The 25,696-nt window shown below is 38.2% G+C and overlaps 2 protein-coding genes across 3 annotated transcripts; one reads left to right on the top strand and one right to left on the bottom strand.

The window, feature by feature from the left end:
- The first annotated feature begins 616 nt into the window (after positions 1 to 616).
- LOC139970996 (uncharacterized) lies at positions 617 to 16,638 on the top strand. Its single transcript, XM_071977116.1, has 11 exons — positions 617 to 810; positions 3,239 to 3,427; positions 3,656 to 3,734; positions 5,122 to 5,248; positions 5,452 to 5,527; positions 6,318 to 6,524; positions 10,871 to 11,000; positions 11,712 to 11,825; positions 13,837 to 13,892; positions 14,276 to 14,397; positions 15,970 to 16,638. The coding sequence occupies exons 1-11, from the start codon at positions 700 to 702 to the stop codon at positions 16,091 to 16,093; spliced, it is 1,335 nt and encodes a 444-aa protein (XP_071833217.1). The 5' UTR covers positions 617 to 699; the 3' UTR covers positions 16,094 to 16,638.
- Positions 16,639 to 16,771: 133 nt separating this feature from the next.
- Positions 16,772 to 24,854, bottom strand: LOC139971001 (uncharacterized). Of its 2 annotated transcripts, XM_071977122.1 has the most exons (4): positions 24,640 to 24,839; positions 23,217 to 23,334; positions 22,418 to 22,509; positions 16,772 to 21,802 (listed from the first exon to the last, which is right to left on the bottom strand). In XM_071977122.1, the coding sequence occupies exons 1-4, from the start codon at positions 24,642 to 24,644 to the stop codon at positions 21,625 to 21,627; spliced, it is 393 nt and encodes a 130-aa protein (XP_071833223.1). In that variant the 5' UTR covers positions 24,645 to 24,839; the 3' UTR covers positions 16,772 to 21,624. The 2 variants fall into 2 exon arrangements, 1 of the variants encoding a protein (XP_071833223.1); XR_011794277.1 differs by lacking the exon at positions 22,418 to 22,509 and having other exon boundaries at positions 24,640 to 24,854.
- Between the last annotated feature and the right edge of the window lie 842 nt (positions 24,855 to 25,696).

Raw genomic sequence — 25,696 nt, 5'->3', positions numbered from 1 at the left:
GCGGTTATTAGCACAAAACTGCGGTAAGACCTAAAGATATAAGTGAATCATAGTCTATATATTCCCCAGAATGCTTCATTTGCCGTGTAAAATGTTATTGTTTCTTATATAAGGATGGACCCCCAAGGCACCCTACATGGGATTCAGTTTCAAAGTTGCCATCCCAACAGCCACGCCTCTTTTACAAAATCCAGAAAATGGAACATGACCAATTCTCTTCCCATAATTTCAACTCGCTTGGAGTTAGAAATACATATAAGTTTCTGATTTACCACTTATATCTGATTAATTTAAGCATAATCTTCAATCTAGAGAGGAACAAGCACGAAAACAAAAAGGTCAACCTGTACAAAACTAACCTCATATAAAAAAAATATATAAAAAAGTGTCTTTCCGTCTGATCGGCTTATTAAAAAAAAAAGAAAACAAAAAAGTAAACAGGATAGGAACTTGAAAGACCAAGATAAACATAAAATGAAGTTACAACCAAATTTCAAATGTTTCAAATACGTATTCTACCCATCCTCAGACATAAACTGAATCCCCGAGCTTCATAATAGACTCCGTCGATATTTTTAGCGACTTATATAAAGTGGATACATCCGTTATTTACCAGTCATATGCTAGGTTTTGGTAGGAAAAGAAACCAGCTTTGCTTTATCATCCTGACCTATACTACGGTATTTGTTTGCCGGAAAAATGAACAAGTTTCTTGCATTGTGCTTCGTGGCGGTGACTGTGTTGGTGGTCCAAGTTCAATGGATCGATGCTTATGGCAACATGTTCGATGATTTTGTCATGTTTCCATCTGTAAGTAGTTTTCTCTTTCTCTTTCTCTTCCTCTATACATCAGACGGGATACGTGCATTAAAGTAGAGACAGGCCAGCAGAGGTGACCGCTGCACCTCCCCCCCCCCCCATCCCTCTCCAACCCCCTCATTGCAATTAGGAATGCGTTCCACGGTAGTGCTAAAAAAAAAGTTGAAGTGTCGAAATTTCGATGAAGCAATGGAATTGATACAGCTAGCAAAAAGTAGAAAAAAATTAATGTCCCATCTGGACTACCATAGCAGCCGCTGTGAAACTAAAATTCCTCTGGCGGAAGACTCCAGACCGCGGACACACTATATCCTAGTAAAGAGTGTCCGTGAGACGCACGGACACTCATAACTGCCACACCAGCACGTTTCGGTAGCTTTCTTACGGCACCATTGGTCGCGTTAGGAAATTCTGTTGATATATTTTATAGTCAGTCTAATATACATTCTTTTACTATAGAGTGGCGGTAATATAACGTTTATCATTATTGAGAAGGAAAAGAAAATGCCAATGTAACAGTATGTTTGTTATTGGATAAAACCTTGCCTCACTTCAGGAATTTGATCAACGTAGGCGGTCCGTGGTATATCATCATAAACATTTGTAGTTTTCAAAAGTTTTATATTCTAACCTATAAACTTCATGTTTTTTTTTTTGCATATGCTTTAAACCTGACATACATTTCGAATGTTTGTTTATAGCTCTCATTATTCTCTGTTCGTAAAATTTCATCAGAATTTGTAGAAATACTTTTTTTCCCCTTTGTGGATAAATGATTTAAAACATTATAAAGGGGTGAAAAAACTCTTGAGTTGCAAATGTTATGATGATATCATACACTCTGCTGTGCAGGAGGCAATCAGTACAAAATCACCAAAAGGTAAAAGAAAAAAATTATTTCTTTCACCATAAAAAATATATAAAAAGAATTAAGAAAAAAAAACACATTTGCAAAAAAAATCCAGGAGTTTTGCTATATAAGCAACACCGGAAATGTCGCAAAAAGATCTCTGGTAAAGGCCTTTGCTGGTATAACCATGGAGCTATAAACAGATAGCTCCATGGTATAACTCAGGTAAATCAAAAGAAGGAACGAGGATATTAACAAAATAATTGAATATCCTTCGATCTAATTGTTCAATTTTAGAAGCTTTCTTCTTCAATTTCATTATTTTGAAATGAATCTTGGCTACAATTAAGTTCCGAGGCGTACCTAATTGTGGTTCAGGTGTTTCATTGCCCCCAACCCCCCCCCCCCCCGCCCAACCTCCCATTAGCAGGGGCCACCGCATGTTACGACATCACAACGGCCATATATGAATAATTGAATTAGTACGGTACCTACAGATCATTGCCATATCCTTATTTTGATGACAACTGGTATTATACCAGACATAACAAATCAACTTCCCGTACTTTCACTGAAATACAGTATTTTAAATCACCCTTCCCTCCGTGAACCGTTTTGAAATAGTATTGATTGAATGAATGGATTCCCAGCTTTGTGAAATGCCAAGGATGCATGCATGTATACATTTAGCTGATACACTTTATCAACTATACCGATGCGCCCCACGACAGTGCTTAATCTTTCAGTTGTATCTTTGTCCTAGCAAACAGGGTGAAGGGCAACACAGGATGCAGTTGTCGTTCCAGTCACCACATAATCCGTCGAATCTTTGATTTCTCGAACAATCGACGAAAGGTGAAAGAAAGAATCTTGACGAATTTGGGGAAATTTTTCTAATAAAAAAGCCACAATTTGAATGAAATTCAAAACAGAAAATAAAAAATAAATATAACGATTTAAAGTAAAATCGAAACATCTCCAAATATCAACACGATTGTGACACGTTGTCGTGTATGCCTTTCGCGTATTCTGAGCGGTAATTAAATGTAACAGGGAAGATTATCGTCTACGGGTGACTATATATAGCTATCATAAAAGGGAACAGGTTTCGTGCGCGTAACAGAAAACTGTAGTGCAAATTGCGCGCGACGCAAATATCATTTATTTTTTAGAGACGTGAAGTTCTCGCAGGATTTGTCTTTGAATACCGTGCATAGCAACCTCTTGATTCCACGATTTCTGTGAGTGAAATCTGTGTTGATTACTAAACTATTTGTTTCATGCGAAACAAATAGTGGACAATCGCAGAGGTGACAGATTATGATTATGATGTTTATAATTATTATAATTATATAGATGATGATGATGATGATGATGATGATGATGATGATGATGATGATGATGATGATGATGATGATGATGATGATGATGATGATGATGATGATGATGATGATGATGATGATGATGATGATGATGATGATGATGATGATGATGATGATGATGATGATGATGATGATGATGATGATGATGATGATGATGATGATGATTATTATTATTACTAACATATAGCTGAGAGCCAAACGTGACTTGGAAATGGAAGAGTTCTTTAAAGATGGGAATAAACATGCTGCCCAGTCACGAGCAGTTGACAGACAGCGTCGATCTAATGAAGAGAACATGTCAGAAGATCTGAAGAGAGTGAGGAAAAGTCTTCAAGAAGATGATGAAGAAGATGGACCCTTCAACTGCAGAGCTCATGTAAGCAGCAAAAATATCATCCGTCACTTGTATTTTGTTTGGGGAAATAAAACAAAAGTATCACAATATTGAAAAAATGCCTTTTGCTATTGACTCATTTTTGTATGAAATCATACATACACACACATACGCGCGCACACGGCTTCGCAATTGAAGATACATATAGCATATAACCCTCTGGGTTCTTAACGATCCGTATCTAAACATTCCTTTCATGTTTCTGTGTAGGAAATGAACGACATGAAAAGAGCAACTGGTACAATCAGTATGGATCCCGTGAAATATACTTTTAAAACAGGGGATGTCGGTAAGTTACATGTATATGTGTATCTACATGATATGTATCTACATGATATGTATCTGTGTATCTACATTATATAGTTATCTATGTATGTACATGTTATAGTTATCTATGTATCTACATGATATGTATCTACATGAAAGGTATATGTGTATCTACATGATATGTATCTGTGTATCTACATGATATGTATCTGTGTATCTACATGATAGGTATATGTGTATCTACATGATATGTATCTGTTTATCTACATGATATGTATCTGTGTATCTACATGATATGTACTTATGTATCTACATGATATGTATCTGTGTATCTACATGATATGTATCTGTGTATCTACATGATATGTATCTGTGTATCTACATGATAGGTATATGTGTATCTACATGATATGTATCTGTGTATCTACATGATAGGTATATGTGTATCTACATGATATGTACTTATGTATCTACATGATAGGTATCTGTGTAACTACATGATATATGTAGGCCTATCTGTGCATCTATATGATATTGATAAACCCAGAAACATACCAGTGTAGTTTTCATTTCTTTTTAAAGCAGCATTTTGCGTCCTTTTCTATGATTTGTCTCAACCTCACTGACTCCACTATGCCATAACGAAGAAAATAACTAGCTTATCTATTTAAATCTTACTTCAATTGGTTGCATAAAGTCGAAAAATTTGCAACTTTCAACTTTGTTTTTCTCCAAGATTTTTCCGTTGGGATCTCAATATACGTCGCCCATAATATGAATATTTAAACACTACGAACGTCATTGACCAATTGACGTAATACAACACCATGCTTGATTTGTGTACAGTCTATACGGTAGTTGTACCAGGGAGTTCCATTACAACTCACTGGTTGTACCAACGCAAAGTCTTGAATCTATTTTTTGCAACGGCTCATAACTAAACCTGCATCTCTGATTGGTTGAATTCAAACTAGTGGGTTTGGGGAAACTGTATGCGTTTATTTTGAAATGTGCAATTTGTCGTGGACACTTTTCTCATTATCTTCAAATATCCTTAATTACTCGCCAATTAACGTTGTTGGCAGGGAAAAACTTGGCTAATATCTTAGTTTGCTGTTTTGTGATTGATATATGTAAAAACTCGATGGACATGTCAAAAAAGTAGAAAACGGCGACCAAACGCAATATGCTACTTTAAGAAACAACTCATGAAGAACCCTTGCGCCAAAAAAAAACTAGTTAAAAATAGCTGTACTTAGACATTCATGGTAAGACAAACAGACTGACTATAGTATCAAATTATGTTTGAGTATTACATGGTTTGGTCATAAACCGAAGGAAAATCACAACTCACCATAAAATATACCTTTCCAGCACAAATGTAAACCACTCTCCCGCTTGACCAACAGAATGTACCCAGGAGACAAAGGATAGATTCTTAGAAAAGTTCTTCGAATTTGGTCATCTTTCTCTTTGCCATTTTACCGAAGCTGTAGAAGCAATTGCCAATATTGAAATTGCTTGCGCTAATGATGGGTGAGTATGTGGTTTTCTTGACTTCGAGTTCAGATTATCGAGTACCCTGACGTCACACAAATAGACCTATCATTAGTGTACCATACGGATTATGAAACCAACAAAGAACCGCTCTTATATTTGATCCTTTCAGGGATTACCCTAAAAGCCATACCAGTATTTGCTTTATGTCACCAATGGATTTCTCCCTTTTTCTTGCCTAGAAATTATGCACCAATTCCACCATTCCATGAGAGTTTCAAGTCAGTTAATGTCCAAGAAATAAACGGCGTGGCTCCGGTAAGAAGTACATTATATATCCATCCATCCATCTATCCGCCATCCATCCATGGATGTGTGTAATGGATATGGTATGACAGATAGGTTTAGGACCTATAGTATAATAAAGTATTACAGACCAATAGGCGAAGTGGGAATCGAACCACGAACGTGTTACCAGACCTAAGTTCGTATCACTCAGTAGCCACAGTGATTCTATTGGTGTGAATGCCTTCCATAACTGTCATTGGGAGCACGTGTTTCGATTGAACATGGTGTCTTGTGAATCTGACAAATGTACACAGAGTAACCACATTTTAAGGCAAGCCAAAGAAAGAATAAGAAACTTCTTTTGTACATATGCTGCTATGACATCACGGTTCGAAAGGTAACATGTCACTTGCATATGACTTCATCTCGAAAACGGCATGCAGTAGTAGGAATTAAAAGTAAATCCCACAACATCTCACCAAGATGGTTATAGATGACAGATATTACAAATCAAAGACATGCTTACCTACTTGTATCATTGCATACGTGATAATGGGCTTGCTAGTATTCTCTTAATTAGCTCTCCTTATTTAAACCTTGTAACTGACCTCACCCCATCCCCCCCCCACTTCCCCCACCCACCATTACCCAACCAACTTCGTCTGTTACCCGACCCCCTCCCATCTCCATGACAATATTAAAGAAACTTAAAGAAAAACCAAATTATTCTTCTACATTTCGTGTACGCATAGTAGCAAACGATGTATGGATGTACAACCAATAATTAATTTACGTTTTTTTCTTACATATTTATCTATAGAGAAATATCATCTCACACGAATGTTTGCATACATGCGGAATGTGGCATCCACATCAAGAGGAAGGTGCATCAGCGTTGCTAGAAATTGACTTAGATTGCATTCTTCCTGAATATTGGTCACAGTATACGCAAGTAGATACTGCCTACCATACATCACCAACGGGAGCGGATATCTGTGAACAATCTTCCCTGATGTACCCACCCGACGTAAGTCACTACACTATGAATAAATTGTTGCTAATATCTCTTGATGCAGTCATCATTGTCAACTATATATCGTTATTTTATAATTAAGTCTGTTCAACATTTGTCATTGTATTCATAGCTTGCATGGTGAAGGTCTCAAGGCATAAGGCCCTTTAGCACGGGGTACCTCCCTATACTGAATTTGAGTAAAACAAATGAAACGATAAATTGCATGTTTTAAGTCAAATCCGGTCATGGTGTGGTACGGTAGACAGACTTGGCTCACCGCATGGGGCATAGCCTTTGTTAAGAAATCTTCAGTGTCGGGGTACAAAAAGGATTTATCGGAAGGGGGCGTCAGAGCTGGTACGTGGGAGGTTGAGCTTAGCGGCGCCCAAGCATTCGTTGGGTGACGGTCCTGCGGGGCCACGACTTGATCATGATCCCAGTGGCGAAGCCCCCTGAGCTCTGAAATATAGTGACAATTGAATCATTCTGGACATTAAAGTGCAGCTTTTAACTGTCACTGGGTGTGCGCTCAGCGTGCAACAAATTTTAACCAGATTTTAAAGAATAAATCGTATCTACTACTCGATGATTAGGATAGTAGGGATAAGTTATTGGGGGAGTTCCGGAGCTTTTAAGGAAAACTTTGAGAACAATAATTCCAGCTGGTATTGGCTGAAAAGCGCACAAAAATAAACTATGCGTGCGAAGCGAGCGGAACAAACCCCACATGTGAAAGATGCTAAGGGAGCATTTGTGATCCATTGGGCCACTGTCCGGTAAGGGGGCTATCGGGCCCCGACATGCTCTGAGGTATTTGCCAAAGTTATTGACTTTAAAATTTCGCTTCAGTTGTCTTCAAGTGGTATTGGGTGCGAGAAAACAATCTTATTTGTATAGTCTTTATCTAATTTGAACAAAACATTCGCAATCAGCTGCTCGATTTGGGAAGGGAAGAAAGAGTTGGATGGGGGAGGATAAAATGACCAGAGGAGTCCCAGGTGTTACGGCGGCAATCCCCGCTTGAAAAGGCCTCGTAAATAATGAAATGAGACAGGACTTATATTTCAACGTAATTATTAATACGAACAAAATGCCGGACTGATTTTTACAACGAGATGACATTGGGTCAAACATACAAGGTGATGCATAGACTTGTGTTCAGTCGCTTAGTAGACTAATGACATCAGTCGTTCTTTGTATGCAATATGCCACACCAGGGATCTTAAAATCTTAGTGTGGGTGGTAATAGCAGTCAATCTGAAAAAAATACATTTTTAAATAAATTTGTAGCAATAACATGGGATTCTAAACCTATAGGGGCATGTACAGATTCGTAAATATAATATTGAACTGAGATTAGTTACCGACGATTGCTAATGGTCCAGCTCGAGGGTGCCGGTGCATGGGTTACCAGGGGTGGGGGGGGGTGTTTATTCCACATAGACTCGGGGACTATCGGGTCAGGGGTCTGTCTTCTTTTTCCGGCCACTTGGGCCGCGTGTTTTACGTTGACTCCTACCAGTCTAATTGCACCAGACTGTTTGTTAAAACCACGCAGACACTGTTTTTTTTTTACCCTTTGTCTTTCATATATTATATGTATATATATATATATATATATATATATATATATATATATATATATATCTTATACTTAAAGTCTCAATGTGTGTTTGCTGAATAATTTTAGGAAAACAAACTTCCGAGGCAGATGTTTCTTATTCTAAATGTATTCTGACCAGGTGGGTATAATGGAAAAAAGCTGTCGAAATCGAAAGAAAATTCTGTTGCCCTTATGGCAACGATTTACCGTAAAATCACTGCAACCGCCCTTACCAGCATGTTCATTATACAGATCTAACCTACATATACTCGTATCGTCCACTTTTTTTTTACCCAATTTCACGGAGGAAACGTCTAAAAACACCAGTTTTTCACTTCCAATGAAAGGAAATGGCCCAATTTCGCAAGCTACATCGGTTAGACTGAAAGAAAGATACTATTCAAATATGGACCTAACACAGGCTAGCACACAGGCCTAATGGTCGTAAACAAACAGAGAGCTTTTATTGGCGCATGATCTGTTGGGCGAGGCTTGCAAATTTTGATTGAAGTTTGTAGAATCTATACGGACTCGTTAAAAAATCTGGCGAATTTTATTCAGCTCAAAATGTTTAACGACAGATAAGTCAATAAAAATAATGATTATTAATATGAAAACTGCATAGAATGGTGTTAGTTTCACTGAGCTTTTAGGGCAGTAAGCTGGAAGGTCAAAGCTGGAAGTTAAAATTTGGCAACACACATTGAGACTTAAAGAACGCGCCACTTTGTTTTGTGGTGGCGCCCGTCTGTAATAGTAACCAGAGTCGTATATGGCTCTGATAGTAACCAGAGCCTTAGGCCTATATAGAGACGGCTCTGATAGTAACTAGAGTTCATTTATAGAGAGGAACTCTAGTAGTAACAAGACACGTTAGGTCGTTACGGTTTGAATGACTGATATCAGCAAAACGAATTGCTGATATCACCAAATCATTTGCTTATTTCAAAAATTCGGTACCTCATATCACCAAGTAATTAGTGATATGCTGGTATTGTTGATATCAGCAATTCATTTGCTAATATCAGTAATCATTTGTTGATATCAGCTATCATTTGAAGATATCAGCATATAATTGTTGATATCAGCATATCATGTGTGTTGATATCAGCATGTGAATTATTGATATCAGAAAACGAAATTTTTGATATAAGCAAATGAATTGCTGATATCCACAATATATATATAATGTTGATATCAGTAAATATTTGGTGATATCAGCCATTACTTGATGACATCATCAAATGATATGATGATATCGGCAATGAATTGGTGATAGCCATACATAATGGCTAATAGCAGCAAATAATTGCTGATATCATCAAATATCGAATAACAAGTTAAACGGCTTGCCATACGTGCGTCGTGGAAAGAAATTGAGGGTGCGTGCGTCGTGAAGTCTAACTGAGGGTGCGTGCGTCGTGGAGTAGCCTTCCTCTCTCTGGGGTGCGTGCGTCTTCCAAGAAGTCTTTCCCTCTCATGGGTGCGTGAGTTCCGGGACTACGGCAAATAGTGCGTCCGTCTACAGACTGTTTTGCTACTCAAGGAGTGCGTGCGTCCCAACACGTAGATATCACCCATGCACGCAAACTTCTTCTGCCATGTCACTAGCACTGTTACAGTCATAAATGGGTCCAGTTGTATATCTTTTCTGAATCTTGATCTATCATGTAACTTTTCTCATGTGTCAATATCTTAATTTCTATCATATACTGTGTCAATTGTAATCGCTTGTTTCAGTTGGCATATTTGTGCACTTTGCCCTCCCTTCCTTGAGACATCAGCCATTGCCTATCCTGTTGAGGACTTATAGGGAGGGGAAGGGGGGGGGGGGCGTTACACAATTAATTGTTTTAACACGATTTTGGTACAGGGTGGAGATGTACCTGCAGTGTGCGGGTGGGGGTAGGGGCAAAGGCCCATGTTGTCGCGGGGTGAAGGTCATAAAATATGGGTCTTGCCCAGCTGGGGCATGATTAAATGTTTGGCTACGAAGCATGTAAATTACTACTAAAGATTTCTCACGAAAAGCGATTAAAACTTCCCTACTTTTCATTTATTGTTCTTCTTCCTTTCTCTTATTAATTGTAAGATAAATTTAATCGAAGCAAGAAAATTAGACAGCCGCTATAACATATAGGCCTAATTTAACATAAATACTATCGGGATAACTTTGCTAGAACTCTTGAAGTTATAGAATAACTTGAAGTAAAACAGACTTACAGTCCTGAGCCTGTACAGTTTGTTTCCTTTTGTGAATAACGACAAACACATGAGTCACATTACACTGTATATTAGCTTCGAGCTGTGGCACGGAAGTAATGTGAAAGCTTATCTCGTAAAGGCACACTAACACTAACACAGAACCACAGAGCCACACCCAACACTCAGACACGCACAACACTAGTCTTCATAGCGTACGCTTGAGAATGTAATGGCCATTATTCAATCTAATAATAGGCTATACTGAGCAGCACCGTAAAGGAAGATTTAGCTGACATTTTGCGGCCGGAGTAATGCGAGGTGTCAGTTGGGACAATGCATGAAAGAGCTAGGGAAACAATTAAAGTACTTGCAATAATTGAAGTCTGTTGTCACCCGGCTACAATTAGTGATGATATATATGAAGGAAGAAAACTTGGACGCGTTTCTCGTTTGCTTTATCTTTAGTTTCTTTCTTGTTTATTTTAATGATGCCCTTCCTTGCATTATTTTGTTCTGCAATAATTGCACTTTATGCAATGTTCTTGTATAGGCTTTCTTGGACCCCGCTTGCTCTGTGAACATCTTATCCAAAAGCAAGACGTTACCAGATAAAGCGTTCGCATCTTACAAATCAATTTACTTCCATGAAGTGAAGAAGATCAGAATATCCAGAAACAAGGGTACGTATAATAGAAACACAAACAATTATCAACGACTGCCCTCCTACTTACCCTCTCCCGTTCTCAGCTAAACCACCCGTTTCTCTTACCGCTATCGACCAGCCACATGTAAAAACCTTCTTACTCAACCTCATAGATTTCCATCCAAACCCTGAGCATAGTAATTTTGATTTGTACCACTCAAATGTTTTGGGCCGGACATACTTGAACCTATTTCTAAATGTCATCATCCTCGTCCTCGTATTTAAGATGAATCCAAGTTTTCGAATTTGATGGTATTGATCAAACGTTCTTTCTATAAAGACCCTCGACGGTTTTTCCTAGACAATGTAAAGTAATCAGCAAGATGGTTATACATCAACTGAGGGCAACTGCTTGGATTATAACAGCAGAAACAATGTGCAAACTAAGTTAAATAGTGAGTGACCATTGTTTTAATTACTATATTATAGATCACAATTCTCGAAAACTTGTAGGTTTTTTAGCCTGTTAAATTGTGTACCCATTACTGTTGACGGTAAAGGAGGGCTTTGATTTGAAATGGTTAGAGGCTTTATTATGTCAAACCGAAATATCTTGTCTTGTAAAGGTTCTCCTAATTCTACGCATAAATTAAACCATGAAGTTATAGGCGAAATGATATGAACCGAAAATTGGTAAAGTACGTTTTAATGCACTAATACTGTATATTATTGTATGTTTTATTTATAGTTTGTGACGATGAAAGTGGTCTAGAGAGTAACGAATATTGGGGAGGATCAGACGGATGCAACGTTTTCACGTTCGCTCCCACAACGGTAGAGAATCGTGAATTGGCAGTTGGATGTAAGGTTTGAGGTTTTTCTTTAAATGTATATGTGAGTATTGGTACGTGCGCAGACGAACATATCCTTTATTAATGTAGAGGAAAATCCCAATATCTCAATATTTTCTTCCTATATTCTAGAGACTTAAAAAAAAAATGTTTTAAATTTATTATATTTCAGGCGGCGAATTCTGGTATAGTTCTTTACAAAACCTACACCTATAAGGTTGACACTTTGTCACACTATGCAAATGTCATCTTTTATGTATGCGTAAATTGCTTCCAATGTTTGTTATTCTTTCATCTTTATCTGACAATTCTCGAAATAACATAGTTACCATCATTTGAAAAATTTATTGATACGTTTTCATCTTCCGTTCAAAACATTACCATGGTTTTCAGTTTTTTATTTTCGCTCATCAATTAGTTGTGTGGTTTGTTACACATTGAAGGGTGACTTGAAGTAACCGTTTAGACTTGGATACGTCGTATAGTTCAAGCTAAAACGGAAAGGAGAGATTAAGTGTCGGTAATGTTCGTATAGCTATTCCGGTTTCCAAATATCAGCTTTAAAATATGTTTAATCTCTGGAATGTTCATTTAAGAAGAAACTGACAAAGACGTCGGCTCCTCCCGTGCAGGTGTACATGTGAATATTGCTCCATTGTCTTTATAAATCCCAATGTCTCAACTAAATCATGCCCTTTTAATTGCATATAAGTAATCCTGCACCAGCATTCTACATCAATTGTCCCTGGCAAAATTGATGTTTTGTAAATATACACTGTGAAGAAATAAAAATTTAAAAAAACACGTAAATTTAAGGTGAAATTTTGACGTAATATTACTTTGGTACGCCGTTTGTACAATTATAACAGTGTGTTTTAAGGCTAAAATAATGGGAACCGTGATATAACCGGTGCATTCATCGATACTTAAATGATCTTTGTCCGTTCTGTAAAGTAATAGGACGTTATAATGGTAAAAGTACCGCTGTATCGTAAATTCAAGACTTTAAGGTAACCCGTTAATAAACGTCACACTGTTTTCTACAAATACCGGCTATCGGTATTCCATCGTATACAGATTTTAATTGTATAAAAACTAAATCATGTGAGGAAATACAAATCTTTGCCTAAATCTTTTCTTATTGAGGTTTCGTGTTGCTTCTGATCTAATGGTCTGTGTGTAACACTTAGACAGCGTTCAGACAATTTAATCGATGAAAAAATAATAATAAGAAGAAAAGTGGTATAGAATAACAACCTGGACTGCAAAATAACAGTGTTTTTTTTAGCTGTCTACAACTTTTTAATTTATTTTGCCTCCCCCCCCCCTCTTCTAGAGGTCATCATTTTAAAAGGAGTAAATAAACGACCCTCATCATTGGATTATAATGACAGATATCTTTGCGATGAACAAAACTCCACCATACAGCTAAGAAACTGTTTCGCTCCGTTTAGGAAATATCTTAAGCTTACAGTCGCCATCTGTGAGCTGTCTTCTGGTTATCTTCATTTAAGTGATGCCATAATGAGAGTAGGATCTGGAACATTTTTTACTTTCTCTTTGTTTATGAAGAATGTTAACAGTATACTGCCATGCATGAAAACAACGCCATCATTATGTCATGTTAGGATCGCCTCTATAGTTTTAGATATACACCATTTACAAAGCCCATCATCATCAAAGAGAATGACCGCTGCACTAAACAAAAGAATAACATAAAACTGAGCTACATGGGCCTCGATATCATATGTAGACTTGAACATTGATGGTGTGAAGGAACATTAATCATGTGATATTTAAGGGGAACAGTGTCAACCCTGTAAACATTCTATTGTAGAAATACGACCATAAATAACAAACTAGAGAAAATTGTTGTCTGAATCTCGCGTCACTATATGACATCACAGGTTTCATGATTATTCTTTGACTGCCTATAGCGTATACCAGGGGAATTATACTTTTAATTGGTTTTAAGATTTCTTCATGGACGTTTATACAGTATTTTTCTCTCTTTTCTGATAGCATGGACCGACACTATTTCCGAAAGCCTAGCGCCCGGAAATACCGTACAATATTCAGTAAGTGTAGAAGTCATTATAATCTTGAGGGGAAAAAAAGAAATAATTTTGTTGGGGCCTTGAGGGTTGTAATCGTATCCTCAACAAATACAATTCATTACCATAACCTATTGTTTTTTATTTTCTTTAGCCCCCCCCCCCCTCATTGAAACCACGGTACTGAATATTTCATTACTTTGTAAGTTTGAAGCTTCTACATTACCTAAATTCACCTCTGTCTACATAATATTTTAGAACCTCACTGAAAGGCAATCCGTCATACATCTTTTTTACCTATCAGACTGTCTCCATAAGCCAACCTCCCTCTTCCCTTCTCTTCTCTTCCCTCCCCTCTGACCTCTTGAACGATTCGACTGATTTCTTTGTGAACCGTTCCTTTGCAGTGCAGTGCAAGTAACTTCCAGATACTTGAATTGTCATGGACCGCCCCAAACTCCGGGAAGTGCAGAGGGGGAGCTATAAAGGTATTCAAGACCGAGCCTGACGTAATGGACTCTTTAATGTTGTAAGTATACATGATATACTATTATAGTGATTTTACCGTGTACAATGAGTAAATAACGGGTGGAAGCGTAATACGAGGTGTATCATATCTTATCATATCATATCGGTGTTCGACTGTTGGTGTATTCTCTTTTGCGTCCGTTCTGTTGTTGGGTTTTTTTGCCTTCCTTCGGTGCTCGCTCCTTAGTTGTGTGTGGTTCTCTTGACGGTGTTTGGTGGTTGGACTGGAGTTGTTTATGTAGAACTTGTTTTCGTGGCGATATGAGCTCTGGGCGTGTTTCTGCTTCGAGAGTTCCGTTGCGTTTTGGCACATCTGGCAGCTGAAACAGAACAACCAGCCATTCACTATCAATTGGTCGATCGCCAGCAGAGCCAAAGCCTACAGCAACGAGTCTAAGCGGTGCAACCTCTGTCTCACTGAAAAACTCATCATTATCAACGCAGACAAACGGACCCTCCTGAACAAACGCCCAGAGCTCATATCGAAGTGTCGCCACGAAAACAAGTTCTACATAAACAACTCCAGTCCAACCACCAAACACCGTCAAGAGAACCACACACAACTAAGGAGCGAGCACCGAAGGAAGGCAAAAAACCCCAACAACAGAACGGACGCAAAAGAGACCGAGAGAATCCTCCACCGGGATTCGAACCCGGGCCTTCCGCTCTGTACGCGGACACCCTAACCACTAGGCTATGGACGCTGATTGTCCAGAGGTTCGAAACCGGTAAGGAAGGTCGTAATTCCACTGTAGGCGTTTGTCAGCTGTATCGAACAATACTAGTTCTGTTTTGGTGAAATATTTCGCCTTACTCTAGAGATCAAACATGATGCTAACCAACTCGAAATCATTTGTGATTCCTAAAGCCGGATCTCGAAAGAGATACTTTGAACAGACTTTATGTTAATGCAATGGAGGTAAACGACAAGGGCAAATGAATATATATTAAATGAAAATCGTAATGAGTTGGAAAATCAAGAACAGTGAAAAAACAAGAACAGTGAAAAAGCCTGCACCGGGATTCGAACCCGGGCCTTCCGCTATGTACGCGGACACCCTAACCACTAGGCTATGGACGCTGATTGTATGTCCAGAGGTTCGAAACCGGTAAGGAAGGTCGTCGGATCCACTGTAGGCGTTTGTCACCTGTATCGAACAATATTAGTTCTGTTTTGGTGGCACATAGTATATATATATATATATTAAACAATAGGTCGACACTGAAATGTCGACCTAAGGTACACTTTTTTACCATAAACTGTCGACCTAAGGTACATATAGTACGTATATATATATATATATATATATATATATATATATATATATATATATATATATATATATATATTTATATATATATATAGGCCTATATGATGTTAGAAAATTGTCATGCTTTTTAATACAAGTGCTTTGAAGCACGATATGAGACAACTCAAGACATATAGTGTAGGAAAATTGACTGTATCATAAACGGGGAACTTGAGTATAAGGTAGATTTATTATCTTTTTAGACATCAATTATGCTCATTGTATAATTCTACGCTGAATTCTCCATTTTATAATTTTTACAGTCAGTGCGGCAGTACTGATACGGATACAACAGTCCATAGCCTTAATTCAGGCGAGAAGTTTGTGGCCGACACATCTTCAATTGGAAGTGGAGGTCTGGACATGGTAATAACCTGCTCCGACTAAATCGTCCGAAAACCATGCATAAGATGACTGTGTGATTGTCGGACAAAGGCTTACCGTTTATGATTAACCATTTTTTTTTCTTTCTTAATGGATACCATTGCCGTTTATTGTCGTCAAAATCTACTACAGATTTGAAGAAGAATTATTATATTTTCGTTAAGATATATTGTGTAATCAATAAGTTGAAAATTCGAATACATTCACTTTCTCAACTGCGAGATCAGACTGAGCCGTTTCGGAGCTGTGCATGTTTTATCCTTGCAGCTGATCACCCGTTTTCTTCCATTATCGGTGTACAATATCAATCATATATAGCAAACATTTGCACACACGAGATTTATTAGTCTCCGTTCATCACGGTGACAGAAACAGAAATCAAAATTGCCAAGAAAACAGAAATTATCAAATTAATCTCGTAAAACTACCCCCGTCGGATGGTTGAACTGTCTTTTGGGACCTACAGTGAGTTGTACTCTTCATTGCTGCATTCAAATGTTAAAATGTTTGTTGTCTGTAATAGAATTAGATGCATATAACCACGATAAGTACCTTGTTGTTTCTCTTCTAAATGTCGTGTTCTCCGTCTTTTATATAAATCATATAGTTCACATTAAATTATACGTGAAAGACTCCGCCTTTTATATACATATAGACAGGGGCGGGATTTGAGTTGTGAAAGTGGGGGGGGGGGGGCAAACCTGCCAGCAAGACTATCTAAGCGGAGCGCCACCATCGGTTGGCGCGTAGCGTACAAGAAATTTTTTGGCTTTATAAACCCTCCAGATGGCCGGAAACGGCACTTCCCGAGTGCTCTAAGCTGCATGTACCCATCCTTGAAATATGGATCTCATGTCTGCAATTGTATCTAGATAGTAAACTATCGTTTAAAAATTTGAAGAGGATTGATAGTCGAACATATGGTCAGATGGTGATGTACAACTTTTGTTATACGTCACTATCTAAGCGGAGCGCCATCATCGGTTGGCAAGGAGCGTCGAAATTTTCGATGAAAGGTACCCTTAGATCGGTAAAATTAACACCCATATAGGCTTTAAATTGCATCTAAACAATCAATGAACGTGTGTAAATTTAGGGAGGACGGATAGAAGAACTTATATGGTAATGTACAACTGAAGCTTATACGTCACTATTTAGGCGGTGCACCACCATCAGTTGGCGCGGCGCGTCGAAATTTAAGCAAAAAGGAAATCCTAGATCAGCAAAAATGACACCTCTGGTAACAATAAATCGCATCTAGACAGTTCTTTCCCCCTAAAATTATTAGTATATTGTGCATTGGACCGATCAAGAATATGTTCAGCACCCACTTCGAAATTCTTCCCGCGGTCCCCACTTCTTGGAGCACTTGGCAAATATCGGGGTATGAACATACCTTTACACCCCCCCCCCCCCCTCCTACCGAAACTGCCGAGTGCTGTAGGCCTATACTGTAACAATGGATTTAATGTGTTACTGTGTTAGTGCCAATTTGTAATTTACATTATTCGATTTGCATGCATCATTCCAGGATTTCGAGCAGTAAAGAAATTACATCGGCATTGCCATTGCATATTGTTGACACGGGGGGGGGGGGGGTGTCATGTGTCAGTGTATTGAATTTAATTATTGATATACCCAATATGCAAATCTGGCTTTCGTAAATCGTTTCTCTGGATTTAGTTATTCAACGCATTCAGTAGAGCAGCAACGTTGAAAATCAATTCCTGAAGCTAGCACTGTAGCACATGCCGCGGATTCATCGCATGCAGAATTGAATCGCTAGTTTGTTAGCTCCAGGATTCGTAAACTGTGCTGTGAACCATGTGCTAACTCCAGCTCCAGTTATTCTGCATGCTTCATGTTACTATGTTAAATAAGGGGTTAATCAACGGTCTAGCGTGCGTTACTCACAGGATTAATGCACGATCGGGGGATAATGCAAACGATGCACGAGGGCGGAGCCCGAGTGCATCCAGCGATAGCATTAACACCCGGAGTGCATTCATTAATCATGTGAGTAACGCACGCTAGAACGTTGATTAACCCCGTTCATTCATACACTACCATTTGTGTGGGGGGAAAATCATAAAACAAAACATTTTTGGTTACATATAACCAAAGATTTATTAACGTGATGCCCCGTAATTTTACCGTGCGTTACTCACAGGATTAACCACGGTCAGCTGACCTGAATGGACCAATAGGATTTAGGAATCTTTACTAAGTATGAATGAAAACAAATTCGACTTAGATTCGAAACAAATAGGCCTATTGGATAGCTGTTGTGGGGGAATAATTTCGATTAGGGTTGTGCACATTTGTCTGCCAAAAGCGACAAAAAAGTGAACTAAAGTCTGGGAAAAAGTGGGGGGGCAAATGCCCCCTCTTGCCCCCCCCCCCCGTAATCCCGCCCATGCATATAGAGCGTACATAGTAAGAAGGCTTTGCATAGTTGCTTGGTCTCTGTCTGTACTGAACGAAGTCGGTTGCTATACATTCAATTAACTGATTCGTTGTTGGATTGCTGAAGAAAGAAGCAACCGCACACAAGTCCGCACAATCGCACACAAGTTGGGGTGTGGGGTATCTCCTCATTGAAGACTCTCCCCAAACCGCGTGCGGCCATCTGTTGCTTGCAAGTGACGTTTTGTTCGTGTCGCTACAAAATGCAGACAATACAGCAATGACGTGATACCTTGTTATCTTTAGCTGGACCTGAAATGTCCATCGCTGTATTGTTTGTACACTATTGACCGCAGCTGTATGTACTGACTAGTGTCTAATTACCGATGGTAGCAAGCTGTGTGTGTGTATTTTCTGGGATCGATGGTGGTGTCTAACACTTCTGTTACACGTCATTCGAAATTAGGTCAGATTACCGGCATTGGGCGTTTCTTTTTGCGCGAGTCTTCACACCCTTTAAGGGGAGTGCATCCTCTGGATCCGCGCCTACATATGACCTCAATTAAAACAGTTCCCTGAATGTTTTATATAATGTCAGCCCCTTTATTTGGTGGAACCAGACTATATATAACTACTTATATGTAACTACATATAAGTTGAGCATACAATAGCGGAGTACGAAGTCATCACCTTTAAGTAGGGAATCACATTTTCCGCCAGTAATTTCAGCTTTCATGCATGCTTATACATTTTTTTTTTCTTTTTTAGAACTCTATACCCAACCCGTCAGTAGAACGTATTCAAGCATACATCTATACGATATGTCATCAAAACTCATTACCATGTTGATATTTCTCCCACAAGTTACAAATGCTTGTTTTGAAATAAAGGAGAACCGCAGTGGTTGGGATCAAGTAATCCATACAGGGGAATCAGGAGTGAGATCTGGCCCAGGACACAGGTCCGTTTGCAGGAATTCTGAGTTAGACGGGCACCAACGTTGCGAGAAGGGAGCACCAACATATTAAGGAGGGCCACTACTTGATGGTGGCACAGGTGGTGGAAGGGGAGGGTAGCACAAAATTATGCATGAGGGGCCAGCCTCTTGTGCCTCGGCCTTGCTACGGGCCCGACATGGTTCCCTCGTTAGAAGTCTTCAATTTGCCTTAAGTACACTCTAAAAACACCCTGGTGAAATTTCACCAGTTCCTGGTGAAATTTTCACCAGGAATTGCGTTTATATGCTACCCTATATATCCTGGTGATCATCACCAACTTGCCTGGTGAATGAGATTTTAACAAAATCCTGGTAGATATAACCAGGAAAGCCTGGTTAAATTTCGTGGTGAAATTTTACACTGTCCTGGTTAATATCAATGGTTATTTCACCTTATTCCTGGTGATATTTACCAACATTTCCTGGTTGATGCTAATACTGTCCTGGTTAATATCAATGGGTATTCACCTTATTCCTGGTGATATTAACCAACATTTCCTGGTTGATGCTAATGCTATCCTGGTTGATATCATGAAATATTTCACCTCTTTCCTGGTCAAATTAACCAACATTTCCTGGTTGATGCTAATACTATCCTGGTTAATATCATGAAATATTTCACCTCTTTCCTGGTCAAATTTACCACTTTTCCTGGTTGGTGCTAATACTATCCTGGTTAATATCACAGAATGTTCCACCCCTTTCTGGTTAAATTAAACAACATTTCCTGGTTGATGTCACCATTATCCTGGTTAATATTAAACTGATTTTCCACCTCATTCCTGGTTAAATCACCCCTTTCCTTGTTAATACTATTTGGTATGCCACTTTATTCTCCATTTAAGTTGCAATGCATTCAAATTGAGAAAAAGCAACATAAATTATAAAACAACATCATCAATGTTACTGATAGCTAACTTAATTTGCATCTCCATTACTTTTGAATTTTGAGTAATAAGTGAACTTTTGCAATTTAGTTTAAATAATTCCTCAAATACATATACAATGAACTAATATAAGAAATGCAATACTGAAATCAAAATTTTGAGGACATATTTACAGCATAACCATCGTCACATGCTGGATCTCTGATTGCTCGACATCAACTGTGAAATGTAACAGGGATACCAAGACCTTGATCAGCACTTTTGCACAAGGATACAACTTGAAAATCACTTGAACAGTTTTCAGTACAGAACAAGAAATGGACCCTATACCTGTTACTTGAAAAACTTGATCAAAGCCTCTATCCCAATAACCTTTGTTAAGACAAAATTCAGCCCTGTGTCAGTAGCTTCTTTTCTTTAATGGTATGCTGTATTAGCCCCAAATATGCTAGATATTCAAATGTGGTCACCTTTGGTCAGAATTCTTAAACTGTTTTTATTACAACCTTTGAGGAAATTTTCCCATTCAGTCATCTTGTGTGTTCCTTAAAAACGTCTGAGAACAATTGTAGAGTAAAGACCTCCAGGAAGGTACTTTTTGAAACTTCTTGCCATTAAAGTGTGCTATAATTTGGGGCCTATACTGACTACCATTAAACTACTTAGGAAGGTCTTAGAAGATCTATGTTCACATTGTTGTTGATAAGGATGACCTAATACCAAATTTATTTTCTTAATTTAATTATTTACTTATTGGAAATTGATATTTTTAATTTAATTACAATTATATTTGACCACTTTGCACAGGCAAACCGAACATCTGCAAGACAATGATTCGGCTTCCAACGATACCATTAATGTTTTAGTCATAAACTCATCCTTGGACCTCACATACTTGTGTAAACTATTTTAACTCCAATAGAAAGTGGTAAGTTAAGCTTATTAATCATAAGAAAGATTCATTTGAAAAGATTTGGAGCTAACAGTTAAGTAGTTAAAGAATAGACCAAAGTTTCCTTGAACATGAAATTTCTGAAACTCCGACCCTATATGACCATAATTATGATCACGTTTTGCATACATCCACATGTCCATCCGTGGACTCAGGAAGAAGCGTTTCCAAACAATTAACTTAACCGACCCCTAAATGACCTTTGACATAAAATTCCTGAGCACTTCCACATGTCTCTTCATCACAGGCCATCTCTATGCAAGTTTCATTGAAGTTGTACCAACAGGTATTATCAATTGTGGACAGAGAGATGAATTGAAATGCAAAACATCAAATTGTTTCTCATAAAAACAGCTACAATCACATTCTTGATCATCCAAGCCAAAGACATCCTTCTACTACTGCAAAGCTGTGTTACTTGGTAGCCTCTCTCAATTTCACATTTTTCACCTCTTCCAGTGTGTACCAATCTGGGAAAGGAAAGAAACAATGAAAGTATTAAATGGTGTGTTAACGAACTAGAATGAAAAAGAAGATTAATCGCTTTCTTCAGTCTACTAGTTTGTGCCAAACTTTTTGAAAACCTTATTTTTTATCAGTTTCAGTAGTAGAAAAGGAATAAATTGCATTAGCCTGTCTTTTATAGCAAGTGCAGTAACAGACTGTGTTGGCAGCCAATTAAAGATTAAAGATTCTTCACGGTCGTTGCCTCAGATCTTTTTCGACAAACAAGAAAATGGAGATTTAAGAACACACAGCCTGTGTTCGTGAACTTTGACATACTAATTGCATAATAGGCGAAGGTCAAATGTGTAAATGTGCATTACACGATAGTCGCTTGGAGCAAAATGAGTCAATAGTGTTATTTACAGCACTTAGCCTATAGTCAAACCAAAGGGTGTGATACTGGTTCAACATTGCTTTTGTTGTCATTTTATGGTAGATGAAGGTAGGAGCACTGAAAGCTCTCTATCAAGCAAACAGATCTTAACTGGATCCACTTTACCTATAATCAGTGGGCTATCAGCTAGCACATTCCATGTAGATTAAACATAAGTCTAAAAAATAAAACTTTCTTGTTTTACATGTATGAATGATTGCAAGGATGCACCCTTGCACTCTTCGATGTTGAAATTCCCCAAAACAACAGAGTGACAAGAGAAAATGCCAAGTTCATCTGCAACAAAAGATTTGTGAAATTGTTTAAATTTGATATAGTAAAATAACATTCACTGAAAGTTTACATCTTCTCCCAATCTTCCCCTCCCCCCTCCCCCCTTTCCAAGATAGCCAAGGAATCTCACTGCTCTATGACAACAAGTTTAAAAAGGACTGACACTTATGGTCACACTTTTTGTTTATACCATGGAGAAATAAAACCAGAGACTTGCCATCTGCAATGCAGAATGTAGGATATGCTTAGAATAGTGTACAATTATATGTTGTACAGTCCTGATTTGGCCTTTCTGTTTTGAAATTTCTAAGATACATGCACTTTAATTTAACTGAATTTCACTATCACAAGAAAATTCATCTAATATAAAATTGATGACTTCGCAGTGGCTTCAAGTTATGCTTTCACAATTTGCAGAGAGTAAGAGATCAATCTTGTACAAAGATAAATCGATATCTTTTAACACTTTAATAGGAGGAAGTGTATGGAAGTATGATCGAGATAGTGATATATTGCAATGATCGCAGTGACCTCAATTGACCTCTACATGCATAACTTATACATGGTATCAATCACCTTGCAACTCATTTTTGTGTTGGACTTTTGACTTGATGGTATGAGTTGTAGTTGCTCAACTTGTGTATAGAGATATTTTACATAATAGTAATACTCAACAGTATTCAGTTGCAATTACATTGTACAACACTTACCATCATAGGGCTAAGTAAACTGCAGCCTACAGATTTTTCGGTAATGGAAGGCTCAAGGTTGTGTGTTTCTTGTACTCTGTCATGTCTGTTAGCTCCTCTTGGTACAAATCTTCCATTTCTGCCAAACAAAATAACACATAGCAGCAAAAAGAGTTATTTATTTCTGCACCTAACAGAAGCCGATCACCTTTGTTAGAAAATAGTTTCAAAGTGAAACAAAATCAATTACAGGTACATAAACGGTCTTTATTTGAGTTTTGTACCATGTTTAAATACTTACCAGTTTGTATCTATACAAACATTCTCTCCCATGAAAACTGTATATGTGTCCCTTTTTGAATGTTCAGAAAATCAATGCCATAAGGAAAACTGTTATGGGCAGTTCGGTTAATTTGAGATTTACACCAATTTCATGATCTGCTGTGATATATATGGAACCATAATATGCCTTACTGTAAGTGTGTCCCTTTTCTAATGTTCAGAAAATCAATGCTATAAGGAGTCCCTGCTATGGGCAGTTCAGTTTATTGAGATTTACACCAAATTCATGATCTGCTGTGCATAATATGGAATATAATCTGCCTCACTGACAGTACTTCAAAACCTACCTCTGGGGAGTATAATTGTAGAATAAGAACAACATGAGATTTAAAAGTCTATATTGAGATTAACCATACACAGGTTTCTTGGTTTTTATAAATGAATAGTACAAAATTATCATTTTTTAAATTAAATTTCATATTATCAATGCATATAACCTAAATTTACAAATAACGCTTAACTGGTTATAGTCTAGCCTGGGTAAGTTTACACTCAGAGTCAGAGTCTAGGCCACTACAATAAATGCATCACTTGCAATTTTAAGCAATCTCTTCTTTCACTGTCGGCAATCACTAATAGCCAGTTCCCGAACATGTAGACCACTAGTGGTATAGCCTAGGCCTAGTCTTTTAAAAGCGAAGGCAAGCCTAAGACTAGTCTAAGACTAAAGTGTACTGACCCAAGAGCACAACGGTCTATGCATAATTTCACTTTTAATGTGTGCCTTTGATTAGGTCTGTCCTCAGAAGCTACCGTACACCACAATTACACGAATTTGGTAGAAGTAGTCACTAGAAGCGGCCGTTATTAGGAAGGTCTTGGTTTGAGTATGACACACAGTAGGAATATACTTACTTAGGTCCAGACTTAGGCCAGGTCCTGACTTACTATACAAATACAAGCCTATACTATCTCATAGCCAGTACAGTGTACTTACTACATCAGTGAATGAATCTGACCTAGCCTAACAACGTAAGGGATAACGTTAGTTTATAGCCTACTTCAATATCGCGCGTACTGACTGTATCACAGAAATGACAAAATCGACATGATCCCGGTATTTCACCTTTACATTTAAACACTGATTTAAGGTTACTCATACCCCATTGGTCTAGCAAGAATTTGACTTCGTCATCTGCAATAATAAGATGGTTATTTGCACATTTCTTCGTTGTATTTGAATGTTTCTCCTGCTTGCGATTGTCGTCTTAGGAAGCTGCTAGATCGAACGTCTTGAGTCGCGACTACCAACCAATCAGAGGCGAGGATTACAACATGCAAATATTCTATTTTCACCAGGGTTATGTTAAGATCAAGCCTCATTGAAGGTAGCAGCCACTAAGAGCAGACACTAACAGCAGGCTCTGAGAAAAAAGGACAGTAAGCAGGCGCGTATCCAGGATTTTCTAACCCGGGGGGCGCGAATTACTATCTAAGCGGAGCGCCACCATCGGTTGGCGCGGAGCGTACAAGAAAATTTCTGGTTTTGATACCCCCCAGATCACCAGAAATGACACTTCTCGGGCTTGAAAATGACCAACCAAATGTACACTTTTGCCTGAGAACCAAGTATTTCCCAATTTTGTTTCCATCCATAACCTTTTTGAAGATTGTCACCAGTCACACATCATGTTCGACCTGATTGCATGTCCTATGGATGATTGCTTTTGTAGGCGATTCTACGTCACGGCCCACAATATCCGAAAGCCCGACTTTTCAAGGTTTTAAGCCGATTATTTGTTGAGAATTTGAAAATTCACATTTCTGGTGAATAAAAATCACTTGAAAACATACCCATAATGTTGCAGAAAATTCAATCTATGGACAACCAATAGGGAAAAACCTCCTTGAACCCCTAATAGACAGGTACAAATTGCACGAGTAGAGGAAAGTATGATGAAGAATGTTGGTGAGGAAATTTTCGAAAATTCCGACACAGTTAATTTGTTGGTGTACAAATATTGCAACCTCTTATTATGGCTATTATAAAACTTGGTTGAAGGAAATGAAAAATAGCAGATATTTCCGATATCAGGTATATCGAAACCGAACATTACACACATAGACGTAGGTCCCGTAGGAGGCGGGGCTGCAGCCCCCACCCCCCCCCCCCCCCCGCAACCATTTTTTTCGGGAACCTACTGAAAGAAAAATAAATA

This window comes from Apostichopus japonicus, chromosome 8, assembly GCF_037975245.1.
Source record: "Apostichopus japonicus isolate 1M-3 chromosome 8, ASM3797524v1, whole genome shotgun sequence".
NCBI lineage: Eukaryota > Metazoa > Echinodermata > Holothuroidea > Aspidochirotida > Stichopodidae > Apostichopus > Apostichopus japonicus.
Note: the sequence above shows the minus strand (reverse complement) of the source record. Positions and strands in the feature narration are given on the sequence as shown.

Excerpts from the sequence above, each read along its gene's own strand:
- LOC139971001 (XM_071977122.1), bottom strand. Across the intron at positions 22,510-23,216 it reads GTTTACTTAGCCCTATGATG|ATGAACTTGGCATTTTCTCT; the intron begins GTAAGTGTTGTA and ends CTTTTGTTGCAG. Across the intron at positions 21,803-22,417 it reads CCTTGCAATCATTCATACAT|ATTGGTACACACTGGAAGAG; the intron begins GTAAAACAAGAA and ends TTCCTTTCCCAG.
- LOC139970996 (XM_071977116.1), top strand. The coding sequence starts at position 700 with ATGAACAAGTTTCTTGCATTGTGCTTCGTGGCGGTGACTGTGTTGGTG. Across the intron at positions 3,428-3,655 it reads CCTTCAACTGCAGAGCTCAT|GAAATGAACGACATGAAAAG; the intron begins GTAAGCAGCAAA and ends GTTTCTGTGTAG. Across the intron at positions 5,249-5,451 it reads ATTGCTTGCGCTAATGATGG|AAATTATGCACCAATTCCAC; the intron begins GTGAGTATGTGG and ends TTTCTTGCCTAG.